Source organism: Heliangelus exortis, chromosome 1, assembly GCF_036169615.1.
Source record: "Heliangelus exortis chromosome 1, bHelExo1.hap1, whole genome shotgun sequence".
NCBI classification, from domain to species: domain Eukaryota; kingdom Metazoa; phylum Chordata; class Aves; order Apodiformes; family Trochilidae; genus Heliangelus; species Heliangelus exortis.
The window spans coordinates 92939184-92966198 of NC_092422.1; the positions used below are offsets into that span (position 1 = coordinate 92939184).

At 39.5% G+C, this 27015-nt stretch overlaps 1 protein-coding gene across 7 annotated transcripts in view; it reads left to right on the forward strand.

The window, feature by feature from the left end:
- The window catches only part of GRIK1 (glutamate ionotropic receptor kainate type subunit 1), a 169386-nt gene that overhangs the window by 95866 nt on the left and 46505 nt on the right, over positions 1-27015 (forward strand). For all 7 annotated transcript variants that reach the window (XR_011728066.1, XM_071754868.1, XM_071754879.1 and 4 more), the window contains exons 4-7: positions 2984-3165; positions 12722-12775; positions 14234-14407; positions 18203-18346. Coding sequence is in view for 6 of the 7 variants with exons in the window: in XM_071754868.1 (XP_071610969.1) it covers positions 2984-3165; positions 12722-12775; positions 14234-14407; positions 18203-18346 (554 nt within the window). In the remaining variant the exon portion in view is untranslated. The remainder of the gene's footprint in view (positions 1-2983; positions 3166-12721; positions 12776-14233; positions 14408-18202; positions 18347-27015) is intronic.

The window sequence follows — 27015 nt, forward strand, 5'->3', positions numbered from 1 at the left end:
CCCAACCCTTTTTTTGAAGGAAAAGGGGAAAGTGCTTAGTTGTTGGGGTAAAAAGCAGCAGAACATAGACTGTAGGACAAGGAGGTTAGGGGTGCAAGTCTAGTTTCTGTCCTTACAGATTTTGTTTCAAAGACCAAGGTTAAACCTTTCCTCTCAGTAGGTCTGGCTAATATTCTTGAGGTGTTTTACAGTTCAGACTCAGCCACTGCAGCTGTCACCTGGCTGGACTCTACAACATCTTTCCTACTCAAGTCCCTGCTCCATCACAGTCCTGTGTCAACATGCCGGTCAAATCACCCACTTAGCAGAGAAGGGGATGATCATAGTATCACAGAATTACAGAATGGTTTCGGTTGGAAGGGACCTTAAAGATCATCTACTTCCAACCCTCTGCCATGGGCAGGGACACCTCCCACCACTAGACCAGGTTGCTCCAAGCCCCATTCAACCTGGCCTTGAACAGTTCCAGGGATGAGGCATTCACCATCTCCCTGAGAAATCTGTTCCAGTGTCTCACCACCCTCACAAAGAATTTCTTCCTAATATCTAACATAAATCTTCCTTCTTCTAGCTTATAGCCATTGCCCTTTGTCCTGTTGCTACATGTCCTTTTAAGAAGTCCCTCTTCAGCTTTTCTGTAGCCCCTTCAGGTACTGGAAGGTGCTCTAAGGTCTCTTACGGAGAAATACTTTCCTCTGTACTTGCTCCAACAGCTCCATGCCCTTCCTGTGATGGGGGCTCCAAGAATACGTCACTTCTGGGCACTTCCCAACTTGGATAACTAGTTCTCTGACCTTGTGGAAAGTCAACAATGCCCCCTGCCTTCTGCAGCCTGATCTCCAGATGGTCTCACCAAGTGAAAGAAAAGCAACTGCAGTACAAACTTGCCTAGGCCTTCCTCACCCTCCAGGAGTCAGACTAAGCCCTTCACATTTAAGATTTATCCAAAAAAAACTTGGTGATATCATGTCTGATGGTCTGGGATTGCCAATCAGGAGGAAGAGGAAGGATGGTTATTCCCTTGTGTTATTTAGGGAGCCAGTTGACTCAGGCTTTTGCCTGTTCCTCTAAAAAAAATATACATTGCTTCTTTGATTTCTTCAGTAAACTATAGCCAGGCATTGTCTTCATTTCATGTCACAATAGAAACTGATGGACATGCAAGGTCCAAGTCTCATGCAACTGTAGTAGGTGTTTTAAGGTACACATCATTTTCCTTGCCCTGAAAAGGAGATAAGAGTGCACGTGCAAATCTTTTTTTTTTTGCTCATACAACTCACCACACTTGCATTTAAGTGCTTTTTGTTTCTGGAGAGAGAAAAAATACTCAGTCTTGGGATGTGGGTAATATTCAGGATTCCCCTCATGCTGGGCTCTTCATCCCAAATCTCAGTTTTCCCTCTTACAGTTGCCATTCATTACAGTGGTCAGGGCACTGCAGTCAAGAGATGAGAATTTCAGTGCATGGTACAACCAAGCTGGAGCTTTAGAGTAAGATAAGCTTGTTAGTCAGTGCTGGGCTAGTTGGCACTGTTGGACAGTGTTGGAATCATGTGTCCCCTTCTCAAAATAATGAGCTCAAATTGTTTCATATTTACACAGACTGGCTTCCAGCCAGCCTCTGATCTCACAGCACGTGCCGTAATTTACATTTGAATACTCATAATGCTTAATATTCTATATCGATTGTTGATACTTGAAAACCTGCAAACAACAGACCCAGCATTGCAGGGAGAGGGAAAGATAATGTTTTTCAAAACACATTGCCAGTCCTTGGGTGAAAACCAACAGCCCTCAACATAGCAATCACTTCCAAACCTCAGAAGAAATAGGGATGCTTCATCTTGCTTTACCCATACCACTGAACCGCTCAACCAAGGACACTCACACAAAGAGAAATATATACCCACTCCCAGCAGGAGTTTGATGAGGTTTTTCATATTAATAATTTGCATGATTTTTGTTTAAGAAGTGCTTCTTGCCTGTATTCCCTCTCTTTATGCATATTTTTAAGTCAGTGTTTTACTTTCACTCAGCAGGTGATCAGGAGTTTTTTGTGGGTAAATTGCATTCATGGATAATGAGAAAGAGACTGTAATGACACACCTCAAAGAACTCTTAACAATCTTACTTAGTTCTTGGAGGCAATACAAATTACATAGGAGTGATGAATTAGTAGAATTACACTGTGTTTAAAAACCTAGGCAAATCTTCAAATGGTTGAGCTCCACTGACTCCCAAGAAGCCATGTAGATTTGTACCAGTTGCAGATATGGTCTTAGAAATCATATACTTGTGTTGATAAAGATAGAGCCAAATCTCAAAATATTTTGATTATTTATGAGATCTGAGAATCGCTGAGTGACCTTAGGCGAGTCATTTAATTTCACTATGCCTTCAGTCTTCTTTTCTCTAAACCAATGATAAGAAAAATGTAAGACTCCTCTTCCAGAGTATTGAAATATATTCTGGAATGAGGACAATGGGAGCCATATGAATGGATATTAAGAATACTTATTGGTAAGTGCCACCCAGGATTACCATTGGTTTGTAAGTGAGCCATCATGGGGGTGCTGGCCATTGAACCTTTTTTTCTTTTTATCTCCCCACATCTGCTCACACTTAACATTAGATAGGAAAGCTGGTAAAGTTTATTCAAATCTATGTTCTTGCTGTTTAATATTGAAATAATAATTAGCTGCCAGGGAAGAAACATGGTATCATTTTCTGCAATAAACTGTAGCAATATAGCATCAATAAAAATGTATCCTGTAGTCAACCAAACAAAATATGTTTCAGAATATTTATACCTTGAAGCCAAGCATAATCAGGAAAAACTATAAGAAAATTAGGAGGCTGGCAAATATAAAGCCAACAACTAACCTTTGGGTATGTGAAATATGTTGGAACTGATAAGAGACCCTGTTTAATAGATACTCAATTCACAGAATGGTTTGTTCTTTAATTGCATATCATTTTTCAGGTCTGATTCGCCTGCAAGAGCTCATCAAAGCTCCTTCTAGATACAACATTAAAATCAAAATCCGCCAACTGCCCTCTGGGAATAAAGATGCCAGGCCTTTACTCAAGGAGATGAAGAAGGGCAAGGAGTTCTATGTGATATTTGATTGCTCACATGAAACAGCAGCAGAAATCCTCAAGCAGGTAAGGGGAAGGGTTGGAAAAGCATGGCAATCATTTTATGTCCTGAAAGATGTTATCCCCTCTGTTTTAACAGTTTAGGCCATAGACTGGTGATGCTAGGGTTCAGAAAGAGTTACAGAATGTGTAGCAGCAGCTGAACACTCAAGAGGAATCCAGGGCTTCACAGAACCATACTGATATCTGAAGGGAATCCAACAGATGCCCTGCAGAAGGAAATATGCATTTCTTTTTAATATGTCAGGTTCTGCTTGACTGGGAAGATTGTTGCATTTATTTTAGCTTGCTCTGGTTTAATCAATAGAGTTGATGTGTTTCCTCCCCCCGAACAAAAAACTAAAAAAAAAAAAAATAAAGGAGCCTGTTTCTGAGTGTTTAGGGAGCAGCTCACATTGAGCTGTTGTCTCCACAAAGGCTGTGTCAGTAACACCAGGGTGTTCCAGGGTGATCCACTGTGGTCAAGGGCATAATTCTGTGTTCATGTCCCTGTAACAAAGCAGGATTTGGTCAGCTGGCACTGACTAATTGGGTTTTAAACTCCAGTACATCAAGAAGGTGGAAAAGAGAAAGTATGAGAAGAAAAGCATATACTTTAAAACAGGAAGAGAGTCTATTGTGCAAGGGTTGACATAGTGCTGACCTAAGCTTGAGAGCTGGACAGCCACACAGGCAAGGACAAAAGTCACAAAGCCTGATGTTAATATGCTGGGACATTACCAGGGGCACACAAAGAGTGGTGTAAATTAGAATTTACTGTTGTCACTTACTATATAGTTCAAGACAATCAAAGTCTAAAGTGTAATTCATTGACCTATAAGCAATAATATCAAGAAAGTAATATATCATATATGGCATTTTCCTTTTTGCTGCAATTGTATATAGAAGAGGTTTTGGGTTTACTGTTAGTCAGTCTAATGGGAAACACTGATCCCAGAAGGTCATCAGAGAGGTTCCACTGATCTAAATATACAGATACGGACTGTTCCATAAAGGTTAAAACCTATGCTCTCATCACAGAATATTTTGCCGAAATATTTAAGTTATGGAGAGCAGCATTCTGTACCAAAGTAAAACAATTTACTAGTTGCATTAGTCTGTGGAGCCTAAATTTACCCTCACCAGACTGGAAAATCTTGGACTTTGAATGCAGACATGCAGAATGGTGTCCTAAATTAGATGCACCACAGATGTTAGGAAAGTAGGAGTTCACTAAATTTTAGTATTTTCTCTGTGCAAGTTATATATTTAAGCTACAGCAGGGCCAGATGCAGACATGATGCTAGGAATGTGAGGGAAGAGCAAGAAGAGGATGTGCTATCATGTAGCCTCTCTCACATAAAGGTGAGAGCACTGCAGCAAATGGCAGTAACTGGGAAGGAAGGTGGACAGGAGATCTGCTGTCCCCTCTCTCTGCTCCCTGTGGGGCTGTCCAAAAGCATTAAAACAGGACAGCAAGAACAAGCTGCTCCAAAATGAAAATTGTGGGGGAAGAGTTAAACTGACAACACACATTTTCAAGGATCTGGAAGAAGAAAGTGTAAATGTCTGGCACACTGCAGGAGGCACAAAACTTAAAAAAATAGCGTGCAGAGTGTGGGAGAAAAAAAAAAAAAAAAAAAAAAAGGAAAAAGAAAAAAAGAAACAGAACCTTAGTGTTAAAAGGAGAGGAAGTGCTAAAAGATGCACTAAGACAGGGCAAAGTGGCAGAACATGTTTTTGTGGGAAATGGATCAGGGTAAAAACTGACAGGCAGCAGGTACAGGTAATGCTCTCCTCAGCAACTCAAAGAGGAATGCTGAATGGCCATGTGGGAGAAAACAGGAATATTAAGAGAGGTACACCTGTGGGTCAGAGCTTCAGGAAAGGAAGCAACATAAATATAGGCTAGAAAGAGAAAGAGAGAAAATGATTTTTTTACATGAGATAGCTCTATGGCTGAATCTAGATGCTGGCAGCAGTAACTGAGCTGCTGAAGCTCCTCACTGTCAAAGGCATCTTTGAAAAAGGGGAAGGTGCAGAGGGCTCTGACTTCACATGTGATTCACCTGATTGTAGGTTAGCTACATGAAGTATCATGGCTTGCATTCTCATCACTGCACACAGAAACCTCTATATAATTTTACACTGAATGAAAACAAGATACTGTAGAAATTACTTTACAAAAACACTGCAAGGTTAGTAGAGAATATTTTTTACTTTATAAATGATCCAACAGATATTACAGGAAAAAACATTATCATTAAATAACATAAGATTTCTAATAAAAGTAGGAATTAGAGCCAACAATCACCTAAAATTGTTCCTGAAGAAAGATTTTCTTGTCTACTTACTGTACTTACAATAATGTAGCAGGTGGTTAGTGGACCATGCAGGAGAAGACAAAGAAAGGAAGTGGAGATTCATAGTGGCTTGGGTGGTGGAAGGTATTTTACAAATTAAAACTTCATCAGGGCTACACAAGCATATACCACGAGTGCCTATGCTCAGTTTCTGTGCCCTCCTCACCCTCTGAGTCTTCACAGGTTCCCACCAAAAAGCTTTACTCAAGGGTTAGCATTTGCCCTTTTCCAAGCCCAGGGGTGTCTCTGTACCAGGATCTGCTCCATCTCCTTTGGACAATCCCCAGCCAAGCTGGGCAGCATCGCTCATCTCTTCCAAGCCTTTGGAAAGAAGCAAGAGGCCACCTTCTCACCTGCTCTGGCCACTATTCCCTGTTGTGGGGCAGGGAGTCATATCACCAGCACCGTTTCTTCTGCCTGCCTTGAAGCTGAAGGCACAGGCAACGCAGAAAATCTGCTGCCCTTTTTCTTCCAGCAGTGCCTGTGGTGCCAAGGCTGGTGGTGTCAGTGATGGCTCTGCAAGCAGGGGATGCTCATGCCAGAGCTCATGGGACACGATCTGAGGAACAGCTTTTTTCCCAGGAAGGAAGGACAAGGGATGCCTAAAAGTTTTTTGTGGGAGCAAAAGCACTAACACATCTGAAATTATGTCCTGAAAGAGTCATCATATGGAGCTGGTTTTGGGATTACAGAGCTTCCTGGCCCAGCCCATTACCAAGCTGTGGCACTAGGGGAGGTGACTTCTTTACTTGCCTCCTTCGACCTCTTGTTTACAGAAGGCACAAAAGATATATTTCTTCTCCTAAATGAGGCTATCTTTTCCTTACTTATTGCTTCCACTAAAATACCACTGAGCCACGCTTCCTCCTTGTGCACAACAAGAATGGGTGAATCAATAATCTAATTTAAACAAAATGTGAAGCCTGCACACAGCTGAATATCCTATTACCTAAACTCGCATATTTTCCATTTTCTCTGAAATGCCACAGAGAGTACAGGCTTTTTTTTTTTTTTTATATTCCAAATCCCAGTTCAGCTTAATGAAGCCTGGTCCTCTGATCACTCAGATCTGGAAAGAGCAAGAGGAAATTGTGGTTATTAGGTACTGCCTTCCCCAATAGTCACTGAATTTTCTGTCTATATTCCCCCACAAGGGTTGGTGACCTCATGCACATGACCACTACATGGTGGCTAAAGGAGTTTTCCAGCTCTGTTGTGTGTAGCAGGTAACCACATCAACTTGCAGTTCTGCTGCCCAAAGTGACCCACCCCACAGGGATCAGGAAATTCTGAAATTATTTGGACTGGGAGGTTATGCCAGCAGGGTTTTCAAACCAGACATACACCGCCAGAGATGAAGGAAAATGTTTCAGCTGATCTGACACTCCCATAGTCTACCTGAAAATCTTGGCTGCTGGAACTTTAAAACTCATGAAAGCTGGACAAATCACCTAACAAAGAGAGAGATCTAATAAAAAATATATGCCAAAAATAGGAGCTAGGTGAAACTGTGGCTTCTTAGAGTAAAAATGTCAACTCCAAAGTCCCACTCAAGATCTGTTAAGCTCTGTAGGAGCCTCCCTTTTTTACTTCAGCAGTACCTGTCCTGCTGTGCTCCAAGGGTGCTTAACATCTCTTTCCCTTCCAAGCATAAAAATAGACATCCCTGGAAGAGGTTGCGAAAATGAGGCACTCTCCAAACTTGCTAAAGTTCAGCAGGACGGGGTCCCTAACACAGGAAAGCTGGAAACACTTTCAGATTAAAACTTCACAGAAAAGTGAAGAAAAACCTGGTGGTTATCATATAAACCTGTAACAGTTTGACTACTATGTTTAGTGTTAAATTTGAGTAAATACTACTATGTTTAGTCCAACATTACCTTTTTATATGTTGAACTTATTTCAAGAGGTTTAGTGGTTATAGTGTAAGCCTTCAGTTTATTCTTCTAACACACAAATATCTGACGTATTTTGTTGCTTATATTATGTTGTTACTAGCCTTAAATTACCCATATGTCCCTCCATATCTTTAAAATAAACTTTATGAAATATACTGTATAATTAGTCAGGTGTAGGACACTGATAAAGCATCTGAAAAGTCTAATGTGTTCACTTTCAGTATTTGACACAGAACAAAACAATTCAGTTCCTATAAAAGTACAAAAACTAAGTGTCATTGTAGTATACATTCAGGTACAATAATAAATGTGAGAATACAAATACAAAACTTCATTACTTGAGTATGCTCCCTTTAGTGACTCAACATGTAGGCTGAAGCCCACTCTCCTTCTGGGGAAATACCAGTAACAGAACCTCCCAGATCCCCCAGGTGCAAGATTGAGAAGCACTCAGCTCATTGGTTTTCTTATCTTTTGCTCATTTTATAAAAGGGGTTTGCAAGGCAAATATTCTCTTCTAATCATCTGGTTTCTGCTGACCAGCATCAGGTGAGCAGAGCAGTGGGTTAAGGCAGTAGTGAAGAGACAGGATTCAGAAATGGTGCGGCAGGGGTAATTCACCCTGAAATTTGGCAGTCTACTTCAGTTCCTAAGTCTAACCGTGGGTTTCCACAGAATAAATGTGGTCATCGCCTCAGAAACTTAATTTTGATCTTGGAAGATACTGGAAGAACAGGCTATGAGTCAGAGTACAGTTTTTTGGGGTCCTGCCTGTGTAATGTCACATCTGAGCCATGCTGAGACCTCTGCTTCTCTGTTCTTGCAAGCTGTGCAGTTTAGATGAAAGCTAAACTAGTTACATATACTTGTGTATTTAGATGTTCTGTCCTGCCTTGGAGCATTCACTTGGTGCAAATGCAAGGAGACTTTCAAACTGGGAGAGGTCTTGGTACTGTGAGATGATGGCCAAGCTAGAGTTTGAAACATAGGGCTGCTTCCCTAGCTTCCTGGGATGTCTTCAGGAAGCAGAAAGACACAATTACAGCTGGCTAGGGCCCTGGGCCAACTCATTCATCCTGCCCAGTTGCCATGGCCCTCTTTCCAGCTGGATTGCAATACAAGCAAAATATTTACAGAATATATCTTATTTCTTGATATGGCACAGGCCCATGTTGGAGGAACTCTACAACACTCCAGCAGGACTGTTACTGTGACTGAGTGTAATGCACATTTCCAGTGAGCTGTCACTTCCAAGTAAGGCTGCCTACACAGAGTCCAGAGATCCACTGTAACCACAATATAAACCTTTTATATAGCACACTTGAGAGGCAAGGAGGCAGAGGGACTTTTGTTCTTTATGATGCATCTTGCTGGTCTTACAACAAAAACAATGTTTGTGCCAACTCACTGGATAATTAAATGCATTTATTTAATGCTCATGAAATAAAAAAATAGCATGACTGAGGAAAATGCAAAGCGACAGCAAGCAAAATATTTGATGCAGTTCCTGCTGATATGTTTCATCATCATTTTTGTTTCAACCTGTCTTGAAAGAGGACTGACAGCAGCTCTAAATGAGGTAGTGATTTTTCTACATGATGAACAAATGTAGGCTGAAACTGGAATGTGATGCGAGCCAGCAATAGTGCACTCAGAAAGATTTGCAGATGTGAGTACTTTTATACAGTCTCTCTCCACTTGGCATATAGATTTTGACCACTGATACTTTTCAGATTCACATTTCAGTTCATGACCATAAAAGTACGGTTCTGTGAAAGGCATAATCAACCCATATCTGAGTTTGACTGAAGAATAGGATTCTATGCAAGACAGGAAAAGTAGATGTACAAGGAAAATGTTGAATATATTAGCATGATTTCAGTAGTTTACATTCATCTAAGCTCAACATTAAGTAAAAGCTGTTATTATTTAAACAGGGTATTTATGTCAGATGTATAATTATTTAAATAATTTCATGCAAAATTATTTAGATAGAAATGTGCGATGAAATACCATTCTGTTTTCTTATGAGCAGCTATATGCACATCAACCAATCTTGTTGCCTTCCCTTCTCTCTCCTGGTCTGTTCTGCTCATTTTGTGGAGTGGGGAAGACACTTGCTCTATGGGAGGAGCTGGTGCAGCTACTTTGACAGGTACTTCAGAGGCATCCCAACCTGAAAGGAGTCTTTGCTTTTATTATTGTCTCTTTCCTGAGAGTGTCTATAATATGCTTTCCTATTATCTGCTAAGTTGCAAACACACAGAAGAAGATGAGTCCTTGCTGATGGGAGTGCACAAGTGCAACTCTCCCCTTTCTACTTAAGCTTCTGAGTCATTAACACTTTGGGGCCTCCCGCATGATCCTTAGCATTCCTCTTGCTTTTGCTTTAACTTTTCTTCATCTTCTGTTTTCCTAATGCCATCCTCTAGAGTAGTCATTTGGTATGGTCACCAAATCTTCCTTCATTGGGAATTTTACTTAGTTACCATGTTACCCCCAAACATAATTATATTATTATAAAATTTTTACAGTCCATGAATGAACATCACTCTAAGTCAACCTACAGATCTAACATGTCACAGCAATGTCTAAGTGCCATATAATTGTTAAATAGTTGCCTTTATGACTAAAGGGTGAGAACAACCAGTTAAGACTTGTCTTGTGATCAATGATAAATGAGAGGGCAGCGGCAGCCCAAGGCCCAGACTGGGACAGATCCAGCATCACATCTTATTCTTTAATCAGACAAGGACATGAGTAATGTGTGCATGACACTTACAAGCTCTCTTCCAGCTGTCTGCAACTTCATATCTTAATTGAGCCATCACTAAGAGGGAAAATACAAAAGTAGCACATTGATTAAGCCTTCCTGGCCTACTGCAATACTTTCTTTGGAAGAATTTCAGCAAACATCTCTCATGGAGCCCTCAGGTGCAGGGTCTTTGGCAAATCCATGGCACCTTTCCAGCAGCTTCCAACTGTGTCTGTTATGGCAGATAAATTGTTGGCTGAGCCTTGCTTTTCACTTGAAACTGCCTTTGCTTTTCAGGGGGGTTGGTTCTTGTTTCTTTTCTAAGACAGTCCTGTAGAGTGACTTTTAAAAGCATTATTATTCACAGGACTGTGTGTTTATTGCCATCTCTGTTTATAGCACAATACCTGGGAATCAATATCCTCATAAAAAGTTTTAATGAAAACTGGGTTCAGGAGGCAAACACTCCTCTCAAGCCACTGCCATTGGATTTGTGAGGAAAGCAGTAATGGGGCTGCCTAGGATTAGCTAGCAGGTTTCCCAGTAGTAGTGTAGCTGCAACACAGCTTAGTCAATGCTTCCCAATCATCCAGGCTACACTCATTTAAATCATTCTATGTAATGTATCTGTCTAGTTAAATGTTGTATTTTAAGGCACTATGTGGTTCTCCAGTGTCTTACTACCTCTACACAGGCAGATTGCAGTTTATTTCTTCTGATAACACAAGTGCAATAACTTGATGTCGTTGCTTCTATCTGAAGCTATAATTAAGACTGTGATGGTTCAATAATTTTAACCTTGGTATTTGAGTCCTCTTCCATTTATTAGCACGATCTTGTGTTCCTACTAATGTAAAACCATGGACTAGATGCAGACATCCTGCAAAGGACCAGATAAATTTAGGCATACAGAGGCTTACCTCAGCTCAAACCACATTTGTATAACCTCACAGATGCTCTGTTCCCCATATGAAATAATTGGGTTATTTACAGTCCCAGCTCAAAGGAGACCTGCATCATAAAAATCCTGAGTAGTACCTCCTTCATATAGGAGAGACCTTAGACATAGAAATTCAGCAGCTTCAGGGAGTAGAACTGAGCCCAGCCAGGTCTGCTGAGAAACACAGCACACAAAAGTTTCCCTTGATACTACCATATCATTTTCTGTGTGTAAATAGGGAACGAACATAAGTCGCCAGGATTGCTAGGTTGCTCATTTCTGCAGATAATAAAATCACTCTAAGAAATTGAATAAAAGATGTTTAAGAAAATAGGAAATAAAAAAAGCAAATTTGACATATAAATCCAGTGGAGCATTTCAATAAAAAACATGCCTTCTGGCTTCTTGATTTTTAGTGGCTGGAAATGGATTGGTTGTTTGTGATTAACACTGAATTTTTTTTTATTATATACTGCAGCACTTTAGAAAGTCCAGGTTCTCTCTTTTTTGGTGAGAAATTGCCGTATACAGTCACAAAACTCTCAAGGGCTTTTGACTAGAAAGAGGATTTTGGCAAGCCAAACCAAACAGCTCTTTACTGTCTTCCAAACAGCTATTAAGGAACTGCTAAAAGTGTCCTAAAATACTTATCATATCGTATGCTTATGCTACTGTGATCAAGACTGACTAACATATAACCTTTGTCTGTGTTACTGTCATGGTAATGAATTCTTCAGTAATTTCCTACCTCATAACTCTTCCTCCTCTTCACAATATCCCAGAGAGGGCAAAATGGTAACAGCAAAATGGGCATCATGGTAACAGCATGTGTGGAAGCAGTGACAAGAGTAGGTTATGCTGGGCTGGAGCTCTAGAGCATCCTGTTGTTCACTATCACAGGGGGTGATATAAGCCTTCCAAATGCTTTTTGGAAATGTAGTGAGAGTACAAAACACATTTCTCTCAAAGGTTTCTGCAACATGAGGGCTGGGATATAAAACTTCATCCTCTTCCACCTGGGGTGGCCCATCAGTATGCATTTAAATGTCATCCTTACCCTGCAGACCTTAAAAAAGTGTGACTTTGGAAAATTAATCCAGACCAGAAATTCTTTTCTACTGGTTGTTTTGACAACCCCCTGCTGACCTCCATTCCCCATGCGGAGCAGAATTTATAGAATCTTTCTTTTTGTTTTTCTTATTTACTTCAGTGAGCACTCACCGAGCGTCTTGTTCTCAATGGTAATGCAGAATAAAAAACTCTTCACCTAAGCACTTTTCCCTAAAAATTCTGTTGTCTGCTAATAAACTCCTTTTTAACACTTTTAAACTGCAGACTAAAGAATTTCACTTTTAAAAAAAATAAGTTTCTACTTATCACCAGTAATTTTCGGTGTCCTGGAAGTTTTGAAATCTTTAATCTCTTTGCTGAACAGAGGTGATAAAAACATAGTTTAAGTACAATAGGCTATATTTTTCTTCTGAAGAAAAATGTAGGTTGCATTGTAATCAGGTTTCCATGACCTGTAACACATTGTTCTAGATTCACCCATGCTTTCCTAAAGACAGTGCAGAACACTGAAAGAATTCAGAGTGAAGTACATTCACCTTTCAATCTCTTTCAACAGATTCTTTCTATGGGGATGATGACTGAATACTACCACTACTTTTTTACAACACTGGTAAGGAACACTGATGATTTTTGGATTAATTTTCTCTGTTACAGAAAGGACAACTAAATATTTCTGCTTTATCTAGATGAGAGAAACCATGGAAGATGAGTACCAACATTTCTTGGTAATATCAGGAGTCAGAATTTTGTAAGGAATCTGTTTCACAGTATCTGTGGCACTGGCTAGCACTTTATTACAATGAAAATTAATTGTAATATTGTGTTTAAGGAGGAAACAGCAGTATGGATTGGTCAGAGTGAAACAAAATAATCAATGAATGAGCTGACGTCAAGCACTGCAGGTGGTGCAGCTCATTGCTAAAAGGTTTATTTTTAACAAAGGAAAATGACATGTATAAAATCACTTGGGAATTTTATAGCAGAAAAAAACCCTAAATTTTCTTTTTACAGTGCAAATCTACAAAATACTTATTTCAGCACACTTTTTAAACTTATGTCCAATATATAAATATAACTCAATCACTGCTTAAGCTCCAATTGCATCATAGACTAGAAAGACAGCAAAGAACCAATATTACTAGAATAGTCTTAGAGGGCTAGATTATATCATGTGCATCAGTTTATCCGTTGTTTGCTTTCCATATATACAATTTTATGTGGAAGTGAAAAATTGTTGTGAATCCAATTGTCAATAAATTAGTCAGAAAAGACTCTCTCGATGTTTGGAACTTGAAGTAGTTTTATTCCAGGCCATTTTAACATTAAGTGAAGCATGAAAATTATCAGATTTACTGTGGAATTTACAGTTTTATACAATAAACAGTCTAACATAAAATGGTAAGCACTACCAGTAGTATGAATGAGACAGTACAGATCATATATTAAACAAGAAGTATGCAGTGCTGGTGGTATCTCATCACTGTGATATTTTAAATGTTGACATTTCGGTGGTACTCTGGTATTAAACAATGACCAACACATTTGTCATTTTACTGGCTAGCTGGGATCAGCAAAAGGTTGTTCTGAATAACAGCCTTTAGCAGGTATCATATTCCCACTGCCTGATAAATAAAGCTGTGGAGCGTGGTACACAATTATACCACTTGGAATGCCCATTATTTTCCTGCACTGTAAACGTGGAGCCCTAAAGCACATGGCCTTACTGTGCACTGTCCTGGAACTAAAATTAGATACTGCTGTGCAGTTTTGTTGCAAAACAGTGTTGTTCTGGGGAACTGATTTTTATGTTCCTAAACGTGGATGCGTGGTTTGTCATAAATTTCAAAAAGCTTTGGTTTATTCAATTTTATAACAGAAGCAGTCATGACCAGGCTTTGAGGACACGCAGAGCATTCACAGGGAAAACAAACAAGCAACAAAAGGAAATGATGTTTGGATTGAAAATGAAATACAACTTTGGCCTAATTGTACCTTCTGAACATTTTCCTTTAAAAATACTACATCTGGTGTTTGTTTGTTTGTTTGTTTTTTCTTACTGGTGATTTAGGATCTATTTGCATTAGACCTGGAACCCTACAGATACAGTGGAGTGAATATGACAGGGTTTCGCCTGCTCAACATCGAGAACCCTCAAGTTTCATCAGTCATTGAGAAATGGTCCATGGAGCGTCTGCAGGCACCACCAAAACCAGAGACTGGGCTCCTCGATGGCATGATGACAGTAAGTGAACAACAAATATGATGTAACACTGCTTTGCACTGTTGTACTGGCAGATGTGAACTGATCCCATTACTGCTTTATTTCACAATGCAAATGCTGAAGCAGCATCCTCAGAATAGAATTCCTTTTACATGCTTCCACTGGGAAATGTGTTTGCCCTTGAAACAATGTTTTTTACTCTTCTGTGTTACAAAACTCTCCTGGGCAGCTCTAGAGATGGGTGACAATTCTCCATCGTGGTGCTGTCCAGGTGACATCATTCATCCTGTTGTTGTCAAATGTATACACTGCTGCCTCATTTCCTTAATATGTTCTGCATGGAGTGAAGAACATAACAGGATATAAAAACTTTCAGAGAAGGTATGTGATTTATAACCTGCAGGGAAAGATATTATACATGTGGACAGGTAATAGCATTTTTAAATTGGAAAAGTGCCCTTTCTCTTCGCTTCCATCATCTAGAGCAGCCCAGGCTTTTAAGATATAATTTAAAGATAAATGAAATGTATCATCAAGCCAGGAAATGAGGATTTCCTCCCTACCACTCCCTCATAAAGTAAAGGAAAGAACAGGAACCGTTACATGGACAGTGTGACTCCATACAGTTTTGTGAGGTGAAGGGCTGTCATTTTTTTGCAATATGAGATAATGTATCTTATGTATTGAATGGAGTTAAAGTGATATGAAATAGCCTCTATTGCAGATGATTGCAGGGAAAATTTTGAAACATCCTAATATCCTGAAGAGAAATGCATCATGTGTGTTATCTCTAGCACTTCAAAAAAGTGTTGCTTGTTTGGGTATTGCTGTTCTTACTCATACACAAAGCAGGAGAGAAACCTGTCCCTGGGAACTTCTGATATGAATACTCAAGGCCTGCAAAGGTAGCTATTCACGCATAAGCTGTTCGTCTCCAGCACTCAAGTGTAAAACTAGGGGAAAAAAAGTTCTCCTTGGATTTCATGCTCTCCTTAATATCTGTGACTCTTATCCCCTCCTATGCATCTCCATAGTCTCTCGATGTCTTCAAAGCTCTGAAATGGCATGAGTACCAAGGAAAGAATCTTTCTAGTTGGCTGTGACCATTTAAGTATTCACAGCAGGTTCTGCTTATTTGGATTGATGGAAAGCCGTGATACTGCTATATTTCATTAGACAATGAAGCTATGACAGGCTGCACAGTATAAGGGGATAAGGATTACATACCCTGTTGTTAACTCAGGATTTCTCCCTTCTGGTTCATGCTATATTGTTTGCTAGCTTGTTTCCACAAGCTGAAGACAGATTGTGGAAGGTCAGCAAGGCATGACCAAGACAGTTTGGAGTTCACATACCACTGTATGCCCAAATTTCACACAGAGGCATAGTTGTTCTAATGAGACCTTTGGCTTTCTTTGCAACCATAGGATACAAAAATCAGAAAGAAACAAGTTCCAGGACCAAGTCTTAGTCCCTTTCTTCACAAGTACAGACATCAATATAAGGTGGCTTGCTTCAGAAGGGCAGTAAGGGGACAAATAAAAGGCTAAGCTAGGTAATATAATCTCCCAGTTGCTAGATGCTGCATGGCAGGATGGATGAGTAACAAATTATACAAACAGGAGAATCAAACAGCCAAGTCTGGCAATGCTGCCAGCATACAAACACTGTGTAGGCTGTGCCATGTTATCATGTAAAAGCATCGGTGGTCCCAGAGAGGAGTGCAGTGAGGTTCACTGAAGTGTTTTCCCCAAGTATCTCCAGAGTCTCCAAGCCTGGGACATAAGCAGACTGCTCAGCCTTATCAGGATCCCAGTGATGAAGTAAAATTCAGTCCTGAGTGTACATGTTCTCAGTCTAATGTAAATATCAATCTAAAGTCCATTGACATTGATGGGAATCTTTTCATTGATTTTGAGTGATTTCACATCAGGCCTTTAATCTCCAGGTCTGCTTGGCACAACTATGTGTTTTAAGTCACTTAACACTGAGAACATCTGCTACTGTCTCCTCCTGCTTGCCTCACCATTTATCTTGTCTTCAATTTGCTCTGATTGTGGAGCATTGTTTTGGGCAGATCCCAACTAGTGTGTCAAGAACAATCCCTCATCTGTGGTATATTAAGATTACTTGATAAATTCAGATCAGTTTTGATTGCCAGCAAAAATCTCCAATGCTGATAACACTGATGCTCTTGTAATTTACTTAGGTAAATGAAACAGGCAAAGAATCAAAGCTATTAATTTCCCAAAGGTATTGAATGAGAAAGGAATAAAAAATGGATTATCTTTGCAGTTCATATAAATCAGTTGAGTTTCTCATCTGCAGAGTTAGTACTTGTTTTTAAGGCCATACTGAATTATTCAGTAACTTTACAAGAAAGGTAAGCACTTCATTGTTACAGCATCCCTATGCATTAGGTGAAACATGGCTATTCCCACCTCACAGATGAGAGCACTGAGGCATTGTGCAGGTGAAGGTGAGATTTTTCTAAAACTTCCCAGTAATAAAGGATGACAATGTGCCGTTTCACTCTGAGGCTTACTGGGCATACTTTTAAACCAACAAATGTGTTCTCAAAAGAAGCACAGATGCACAACCAGCATCCAGTAATTTTAGTAAGATTTAAGTATATCAAGGAGTAGTTTGGGTTAGAAGGGACCTTAAAGACCATCTGGTCCCAACAAACTTGCATGGGCAGAGACACCTCCCACTAGACAAGTTACTCAAAGCCCCCTCCAACCTGGCCTTGAAAAATTCCAGGCAGGGGGCATCCACCACTTCCCTGGGCAAGCTGTGACAGTATCTCACCATAATCACACTGAAGAATTTCTTCTCAATGTCAAACCTAAATCTACCCTTTTCCAATTTAAGTTAGATGAGTAAGTCCAACATAAACACCAGAAAAAGCACCTTGAAAGGACAGTTCACCTCTTCCTAAGATGTCATGAGAAATGTGGCAGGCCATATGCTGGCCAGATCACAGCGAGGCCATTTTACATGTTTGTACCAAAATACAATATCCTTGAGAGCAGCAGACACTTAAGAAATGGGAGATACATCTCATGTGGGATAGGTCCCACATACTCAGTGGCACTGATTTCCCTGAAAAGCAGGGCCTGCCTGTCCCTTGGAGAAGAAAGCAATCCCACAAGTGCCATAAGAAGAGCTTTGATGAGGACATAGCACAAGCCTCAGTCAATGAGCCATCCCACATCCCACATCCCACCAGGATATGCCAACCTGCAGTCTGAGCAGCAGCTGGCTTGAGGACCTGCATGGTGCTTTCAAATGACACACCTCAAGGTGCTGAAAGTCTCTGGCAAATCTCATAAGGAAACTATGAAAGGCTGAGTACTACAAAGTACTTGGCCTTAGGACATGACTGGAGGACAGGACTTGGGCTGCTGTATCACCTGAGACTTCTTAAAACTCCTCTCCATGGCACAGAGCTGCCTGTACACTGCTTCCTATGCTGGACCCACCATCCTTTCCTATGTGCCTACCCAATGTAGGTTCCTTCCCAATGCTCACCTGAAAATAACCTGAAAATAATCTGAAATTAATGTAAGCTGTAAATGTAACAATATAAATAATTGATGTATGAATAATATGTACATGTATAATACATATATGTATAATATGTATATGTATAAATAATATGAAATTAATGTAAGCTGGGCTCTCTTCCATGGAGAGCCCAGTAGTGGCCTTTTCCATAACAACAGCCCAGGGAAATGCTTCTCACTATATAAAAGGAGGGACTGTGCACGAAGATGTATATTAAAGAAAGCCTTTGTGTTTTTTTTCATGCAGACTGAAGCAGCTCTGATGTATGATGCTGTTTACATGGTAGCAGTGGCCTCCCAGCGTGCCTCCCAAATGACTGTCAGCTCCCTGCAGTGCCACAGACACAAGCCGTGGCGTTTTGGACCCAGATTTATGAACCTGATAAAAGAGGCAAGTGTAGACCATCTGCTTATGGTCCACATAATCCTTCCTTTAATCTTTACCTCCCTGGATTGTGTCGTTGCTCCCTGATCTTTGTCATATGCTGTGCTCTGGTTTCTGGCACTTGGATATCCAATTCTTCCTCACCTTCCTAACAAAGTAATATTGATTTACAGACACAAGGTTCCATTTTGGTAGAGACTGAATCTGATCTTACAGAAAAGAAACAGCTAAATACTAGGTGTGATGAAATCTCAAACTAACACACTACAAGACTTCCCAGGTTTCTTTTTTATGTTTATCATGGATTTTTAAAAACATTAGGTAACTAATGGCCATTCTGTAACTTGAAAAAAAAGTGAGTCTGTAGCTCTGACCTTTTTCGCAACTTAATTCCAATTGTTTTGCAGATGGTTGGATCAGTAATCAATGTTCAGAAAACATTGCAGCCAGTATTTCAAAGGAAGTAACTTGCTTCATGCAGCTAAGCGCTATCTCATAAGAATATATATTTGAGCTGTATTGATCCGTAAATGTTGTAAAAAAATAAACATTTCAGCTGATATGCCTACACTCTTACAAAAATTCAGTCTTTGTTATAAGTTTCAAATGGAAACTTTTCCTTTAGGGAAGTATATAGAAATGCACATTGAAAATTATGTAGAGTTTCCTATATGTATTTCATCTTTTCCCCCAGTTCTTGTCCATGACAGTGTGACTCCTATCAAAGTCACATTCATTAAGGTTTGTGTAGGTGGAACGGGACCTGTGGGCTGAGGTACAAGGTAAGTGGTAGCAGCACATAGAGGCAGACACCTGAACTCAGGAATATACTAGGAGTAAGCTGAAAGACAAGACATGTGGTGGTTACAGAACATGTCAAAGAGCTGTCATCACCTTCTCCAAACCTAAGTTCATATTTTTAGAATTGCCATAAGCAGATATGGCATTCTGATTCACCTACCTAGAAAGCACTGAAAGTTATTGAAAATGTACTCCCCACACCAGGTGTTTTCTGAATTTTAATGTTTCCTTGTAAGCTTCTGTCTGTGAAAGTATAAAGAAAAGACAAGAGTTACGCCGGTACCCAGGGACCTGACTTAGGAATTAAGGGAGATTTCAGATGTTTTCCTTACTGCAACACAATCATGGGTACTCCCAGAAGCAGCAATGGTAAGGATTCTTTCTCTCAAACTGACATCATCCATGCTGCACCCAGCTCCCCTGCTGAGGGGGAGGTAGGAAAATTGTAGCAGGAATTGTAAAGGACAGGAGAAAATTGTCTGACAGGTGTTCGTAGTGAAGATGAACTTCTTCCTTCCTCCCTTCTGATTTGATCTAAGTGTGAACATCTCCTCTTGTATTTCTCAACCCCAATCCTACTCATACAGTTTCTGGTGCATTTTAAGAATAAATATAATGAAACTGGAACTTGGCAAAAAATATTGTGTCAGTGAGTGCACATTCATAACTCTGCAGTGATTAAATGCTTACTTTGACTTCATACCATAAGGATCCTGAATCCTAAGACAGAAGTTCTTTGACCAGGAGCATCAGACATATCCCAGCAGATCAAATTCAAAGTTTAAACAGTTATACAGTTCACATTTATCATGTACAGCTAGCTTTTCTTGCATGGAGGGAGATATGTGAGCAAATTACTGATTGCTTTGCAGATAGTGTCATTCATGATCAGTAAAACACTGATTTAAATACTCCAGAAGTCTTATCTTCCTGTTCCTGTTCTAATAAAAAAATATGGTTGTTAAAAGTATAGGATATGGTTTAATAAGTCAGTATTGTGTTTCCCCTGGTGGCTATAAAAGATGCCGGAAATTAAACAGGAAATATGTTTGGACCTCCTCAGCTCATGTTGGGATCAGGTTTGTGCAACAAGGATAGGTGAGGTCTATAAATTAGGAATCAAGTGAATAGGTATGAAGGAAAAAGGTCAAGGAGGAAGAATGATAGTTTGGGCCAACTATAAATGAAATTTAATTTTACTGGTATTGTGATATGGAACTGACAGTCTGCAAAGGCATTTATAGACTGGTCTGAAGACAGATATTCTGTACTGTAGTCTAGACAACTCTCAGACAAAGAGGTTGTCTGTAATGACTCTTGCAAGTACTGCAATGGCTCTGCAGTGGATTTTTGTGCTTTATTTTAGTGGTAATGAGAACTGAAACCATCTCATTCACTTGTGGTTCTATGCTAAAAAATGCCAGGTTTATGGTAATAGAAAGGGCCTTAGAACCTGCAGGGACATGAGCAGAGGTTAAGGTATAAAACCACTGGCTTGTATAGCAATGTATAGGCTGCTTCTTTCTTTACTCAGTAGATGGTAAATTAATTTTTTTCATCCTGTCTATGTCCTGTTGGGAAGTCAAGGTTCAGGTCATATCCAATTTTCAGGTACATGCAAGCTAGCTTCTTCCTGAAAGCAACTGGAAAACAGAAAGCCTAGGGACAAATGCTGCCTTTTGATTTGTGCTAGTCTGAACACATGTACACTGGAGTCAGTTTCTGAATTTTCAGAGCTTGTGAAAACAAAAAATTACTAGTTTATTGTAAGAATATTCCTTTCTTGTCCCTAGGACTTCAGGTAAAAGTTCCAGGTAACAGCAATAGCAGATCCACTCCCTATTTTTCTTAGTGACCAAGACTTGAAATGCTACCAGAGAGAGTACAGGAGAAAAGCACTAGCAAAAATATTTGAGGCTACAAAATAATCAATTACAGTGACAGAGTAATCTGCTATGCTCTAAAGATCTTAGGAGCTAATGCTGATTGTAGTAAGCATTTGGAAATTTGCAGGCAGAAGCAAGCCTGGGCAAAACCCCCCAGCCCTGAAGATGGCTTGGAGGTCAGAGAGGTCATCAGCTGGTTCCTGCAAAGGAGCATATTACATAAAATACACTGCCTGGGATCAAGACACTTCTGCAATAGCTCATGAAGATCTTTTTAATGAAAAGTAAATCCTTGTCAGAAATTTGACTTTCTCAGTGACCTAATGTCACTGATATCCAAATGATTTTTTAATCTTTTAGTCCCTGTGGAAGTATTTGCAGGGAGTACATCTTACCCATGACTAGAAAGAAAAAGGAGGTCATTCTCTCTCTTCAGGAGGAGAATATGGAGACAAAGCATAATTCTACTTCTCCTTAAAGAAAAATGTGCCTAAACCTTAAATAGGTGTTTATAACTGAATTATCAAATTTCTTGGTCATGTACCCTTTAGGGCATGAAACAAACCCCAGATAATGATTGTTTGTTGCTCAATTATCACCTAAATCAGTGTGAGCTGCTCTCACTTTGATCCAGTAACGAGAACTACTTATAGAGAAGTGTTGCAGAAAGCAGAGATGCAAACGATGCAGACTTTATCTTTAGTGACTGTTAAATCCTTTTAAACAGAATCTCATACACACAATGTGAAACATTTACTTCTACACATAAGTTTATCTTCTGTTTTTTACAAGATACATTTTAAGCATGCCTGGTTTGTGGAGAGCAGGAGCGAAAGCAATCTGCCTAGATTCTGCATTCATTGAACGTAACATTCCTTTACAGAATTGTAGAATCACAGAATTACCACAATTGGAAAAGACCTCTAAGATTACTGCATCTGACTGTCAACTTTCCCCCCCTCCCCGAATAAAATATGTATATCAATATCTGTATCACATACTACAGCATGCCCTGAAGTACCTCACCTACATGGTTTTTAAATATTTCCAGGGATGGTGATTCCACTACCTCCCTGGGCAGCCCATTCCAACACCTTACTCTCTCAGTAAAGAAATTCTTCCTCAGATCTAGTCTATACATTCTCTGTTCCAGCTTCAGGCCGTTTCCTCTGGTCCTATCATTGTGCACTTGAAAGAAGAGTCCAGCAGCCACCTCCATACAACCTCTTTTCAGGTTGTTTTAGAGAGCAATAAGGTCTCCTCTCAGTCTCCTCTTTTCCAGACTAAACATTCCCAATTCCCTCTCGTCTCTTCTATTCCCAGTTCTCCTCCAGCCTTTCGTGGCATGACATTAAAAGCTCTTGAGAATCCTCTGAGCTGAACCAATTCTTTGTGTAATAAATGCACTGACCTCAGAAAGCAACAAGATAAGTGGAGCTGGTCATACAGGCACTACCATGAGTGTAAAACTTTTAAGCCTCTGTCTAAACTTATCCATAATAATTATTCTTAGTGGGGATGTCCCAGTTTTATTGGAACACCAGCCAAACTCAAATGCCTTAAAGCTCAAGAAACTCTTTTCTTATAATTTATAAAGGTTTTCCAGCCCTCTGCTAGCTGATTCTCCTTTCTACAAATAAATCATACGTCTCATAGAATGTCTCCAGCCTGCAACAAAGACTACAATTTGTAAAATTAGTCCTCCAAGAAGCCTTTTATAATTAACACACTTTTTCATTCTTAAAGACTTAAAAAAAGACTTCCATTGTCAAGGACCTTAATTTAGCTTAGTTGTATATGGGAAGAAGACTGTAAATGTTGAAGGCATTCTACAGTTTTTAAAGTATCTAGCATTGTGTGACTCTGGTCTATGGATGACACTCTGCTTCAGGAGCAAAATTAATTAACAAAAGGAATTATCCAGTCCTTGCCTGTCTGAGAGGGCAGAAACTGGCTCAGCATCAAGAAATGAAATTATGCTGCAAGGACATCTTTATTATCTTAGGTTGTTATTTTATCTGCTTTTTGAAATCGGTATGATAATTCAGAATCTTTTCTTCCAAACAAGGCATTTAAGCAAATGATAGACTTGCTCTGTTAAGAAAGAAGCCTTTCCATCAGCATAATGAGGGAGACTGGGAAGCAAGAAGGCATTAAATTTTCCAGTCACTGCAAGAAGAGGTGGGAAGACCTGTGCCACAGGAAAAAATATTTGAGAATTCTTCATATAGACTAATGACCATAGAAAGCAAGATGATGAATGGACTTGGTCACTTTGGGACTATCCTGACTGCTTATCTTTCAAGCCTCTAGCTGAAATGATTTGTAATAATTCTTCTGAGTGAAGATGACTCAGTACATTAGTCACTTGGTAGCCCATATGGCCTCAAAAATCAGCTGCATGTCTCCTTCACCTGTGCTGAAAGTGGACAAATGATTTAGAAACTCATGTTTGTCCTGAGTTACCTCTTATATATATGCTTCATTTAGACTGGTTGTTATTCAAAAAGAAAGCTCTAGATTTCTCTATTTTCCCCTATTTTAATGCTGTTATTCAGCTCTCAGATACTGGCTTTTTTCCAGTACCTAGATATTGGAAAGTTTATATCCTTTAAGTTTCTTTGGTGTTTACCCAACATTTTAGATGGGTGGGGAGTTCCTACTCTCTCATTCTTGTTCACCAGTGCAGGTGAGATCCTGCCAGTTTGTTTTTTTCTTTGCATGTAGGAAGCAAGCAACCATCCTCAGGACTTCTCGATTTCCTGGGAAGCTCTGGTGCAGGGAACAGAAGACACAACTAATGAGTTGGCAATGTCACAACCATATGCAGATTGATTTTGTCCAAATGTGATGAGCTGACTAACATTTTGAGAAAGGAACAGGAATGCACAAAGTCTTGATTAGCTGGTATCAAATCACAGGAAATCACACAGAGGATAACTAAATCTAAAACAAACGCAGAACATCATTGGAAGAAGAAGGAACTGAATATTTTTCATTACAGGAAAAGCACAAATTTAAGATAAAACAGAAGGAAAAACAATCCATCTGGAGTGCTATTAATCAATTTTTTTTGTTAAAATTGGCAGCATCTCCAAACAAAGGAACAGAAAACATCTTGTAAAAGAACAGAACATTTCTTTTGTTTCATGGTCTTTTATTACTATCAAAGCCAACATATAGGAATGCTTTCATCAGACTAAAAATCTACAGGGTGGAACAAAAAATAAGTGAGCAGTACAAGACTCTGAGTATCAGAAGGCTGAAGAACTCATCATTTCCCATGCTGTCTGAGGAAGTAACTGTGTGTCAGTCATTCAGTCTTTCAGCTGCACAAAAATCTCCATGCCCACAACCGGGCAAAGATTACAATATTTCAGCTCCAAAACATAAATTAGCATCTCTTCTCCTGCATCTTTGTCACTGTATTTTACTGTTTGGTTAATACAGCATCTATAGATAATGTTTGCAGTTATTCTCTGGGCTCTGGTGGTGCAATATTTAGATTACTCAAATAAAAACAGTCAATTACTTAGGCAGGACTTCTCTGACCAAATAATTCAATATTAGGATTTGATTCACTCTCGTTAAAACAAACATTTTTATTTGTTTTACTTTTTGAAAACTTATTTCATGTCCATAAGTAATGGATGCATTTTTGATATAAAAGCTTTTGCACAGATTGCAAAATAATGGTCCCAGGACTTGCATAATAAGAAAAAATACGTATTGAATTTATAAAAAATACCTGCATGGTTCTGATAGTGTGATATTGAAAATCAAAACAGGAAATCTGACAAAAATATGATGTACATTTTGTTCCATTCTGGGCTTACTTTCTTAAACATTACCTGGAAAGTAGATTTTTTAAAATAAAAATTATCTAAATTTACTATAAAGTGATTTTATCTAAATATATGTAGGATATCTTGATATTTGCTATACGGAACCTTTTTTCAGAACACGCTTTGTATGTCCTAGCTAACTAAAAGTTCTTGTTGTTTACTCCACACTGATATTTTGATTTAAGTGTTAGTGCATGGCCTAAACTGGATGATACTTATTTGCACTGTAAAATCTCCCAGGAGTCCTGCTCACACCACCATTGAGCCGTTGACTGTGCATAGTTTTTGGTCCAAAGAATTCATGAGATAACTGCTCAATGCATATGATTTATGTTTTGGAGAGGTGTTCTCTCACTGGAACAATCTGCTCCTCAACTACACAGCCTCCTGCTTACTCATTCAGAGATTTGCCAGCACTGGGGTCCCATTATCTCAGGTGGAAATGAAACACTGCTTTGCACTGCATTAGGCCTTCACACACTCCTTGGCATCCCTGTTGTTCCGTGGGTTGATGTCACTGTAACAGGACAACACTTCAGCTGGGGAGGACGTTTCACACTCAAGATGATGGGTGGGAATGCCAGAGCTTTGGCTTTGGCTTTGGCTCCTGTCTCTGCCATGGACTCTGTGCAACCATGAACAAATCACTTCAGGACAGCTCTGAAACCTGTGGTGCTGTGGTTGCCTGATAAGGAAAAATTTCTTGTTGCTTGATAGGCACTTCCAACAGGCTGACATGATAAAGCTGTTCACCATCCACGCTTGTAGCTACCACATCACTCTGAAACAAAAGCAGCAAGATCTAAAATCTAGGTGAAGAAGTTCTGCAGCTGGGAATGCTGTGATTTGCCTCTGCAAAAGATTGATGGGGGCTTTTATCTGGTCAGTGTATTAGTGTGTTAGCTGTGTAGAACAGGAGTTCTCTATGCACTGTCTCACCTATGCAAGCAGGGTCAAATAGATGCTCTCAAATGAATCCACATAAGGCATCATTCTCAAATATTAATTTGTTAGATTTATCAGACCAAAAATCTTTCATATGACTGTCCCTGAACATCATGAAGCTCTGGAAAGCAGTGCTCTTTATAAAACTGCAGAACAGCCTCTGGCTTTCCTAAGAAAACCTCCTTCTTTGTTTCCCCTTCATCTTAATCTCTTGTTTCAAGGCAGGAGTGTGCTCAGTCTTACAGCAGCTGCCTAAACCCCTTCCTAAGAATACATCTCTCCCACACCCTCTTTTTTTTTTTCCATTACAGGGCTGCTTAGTAAAAGCCCTAGACTGTTCTAGTCCTGGACTTCTGAGCAAAGAGATTACAAAACATCCTGATTTTCAGTGCAGTAGATATAACTTAGTAATGGTAATGGTAAAAGTTGAAATTCTTTTTATTACATCTGTTATGGTAGGTTTGGACCAGGATAATGGAAAAGTCATACACTGGCACACTATATTCCATAATCCTTGAGGATCTCTTTTAATAAGAGGATTAATTGTGGGAGCTGGTAAGTCCATGTGTGGCTCAGAGCACATTATGATTTCCACTGTAACCAGAAGCATTTAAATCTATAAACTGTCTTTGTAATTCCAACAAAGCAGGAGCTTTCTTTTCCTGAAGGAAAGAAAACCAGAGGAAAATTAAACTTTTCCTTATTCATTACCATTTTGGTTTGTATATAGTGGTATTGCTGTTTACACTGTTGGAGTATTTTGTTGTAGGAAAGTGATCTGGGGTACTCTGTGTGTGTGACCACAGTAGGTTTAGGTATGCCCATGTCTTATAAATTTTTCAGATTTTTTTATTTTAGAGTCAAGAAGCAAAAGTTGGGAGTGAAAAAAAAATGGTCCCTTGCCATCAATCAACACAATCAATATCCTCTGTATATGTGCATTAGTCATGTTCAGTAATTCTGTAACCAGCAGAATTTTCTGTTAATCTGTCTAAGACCTGAAGCAGGAGATCTCATTACCCACCTTTGCATTTGGATCTCAGTTAGCACACCATAGCCCTTATCAGAAATTGTGGATTTGGTAGATGTTGACCTTCTCTAGAAGCAGTTTGTGCTGACCACACAAGCAAATCTGTCACTCTTGTATGCCTGATTTGCTGCTTGAACTTCCTAAATGTACTCATCTGCAATCATTGGT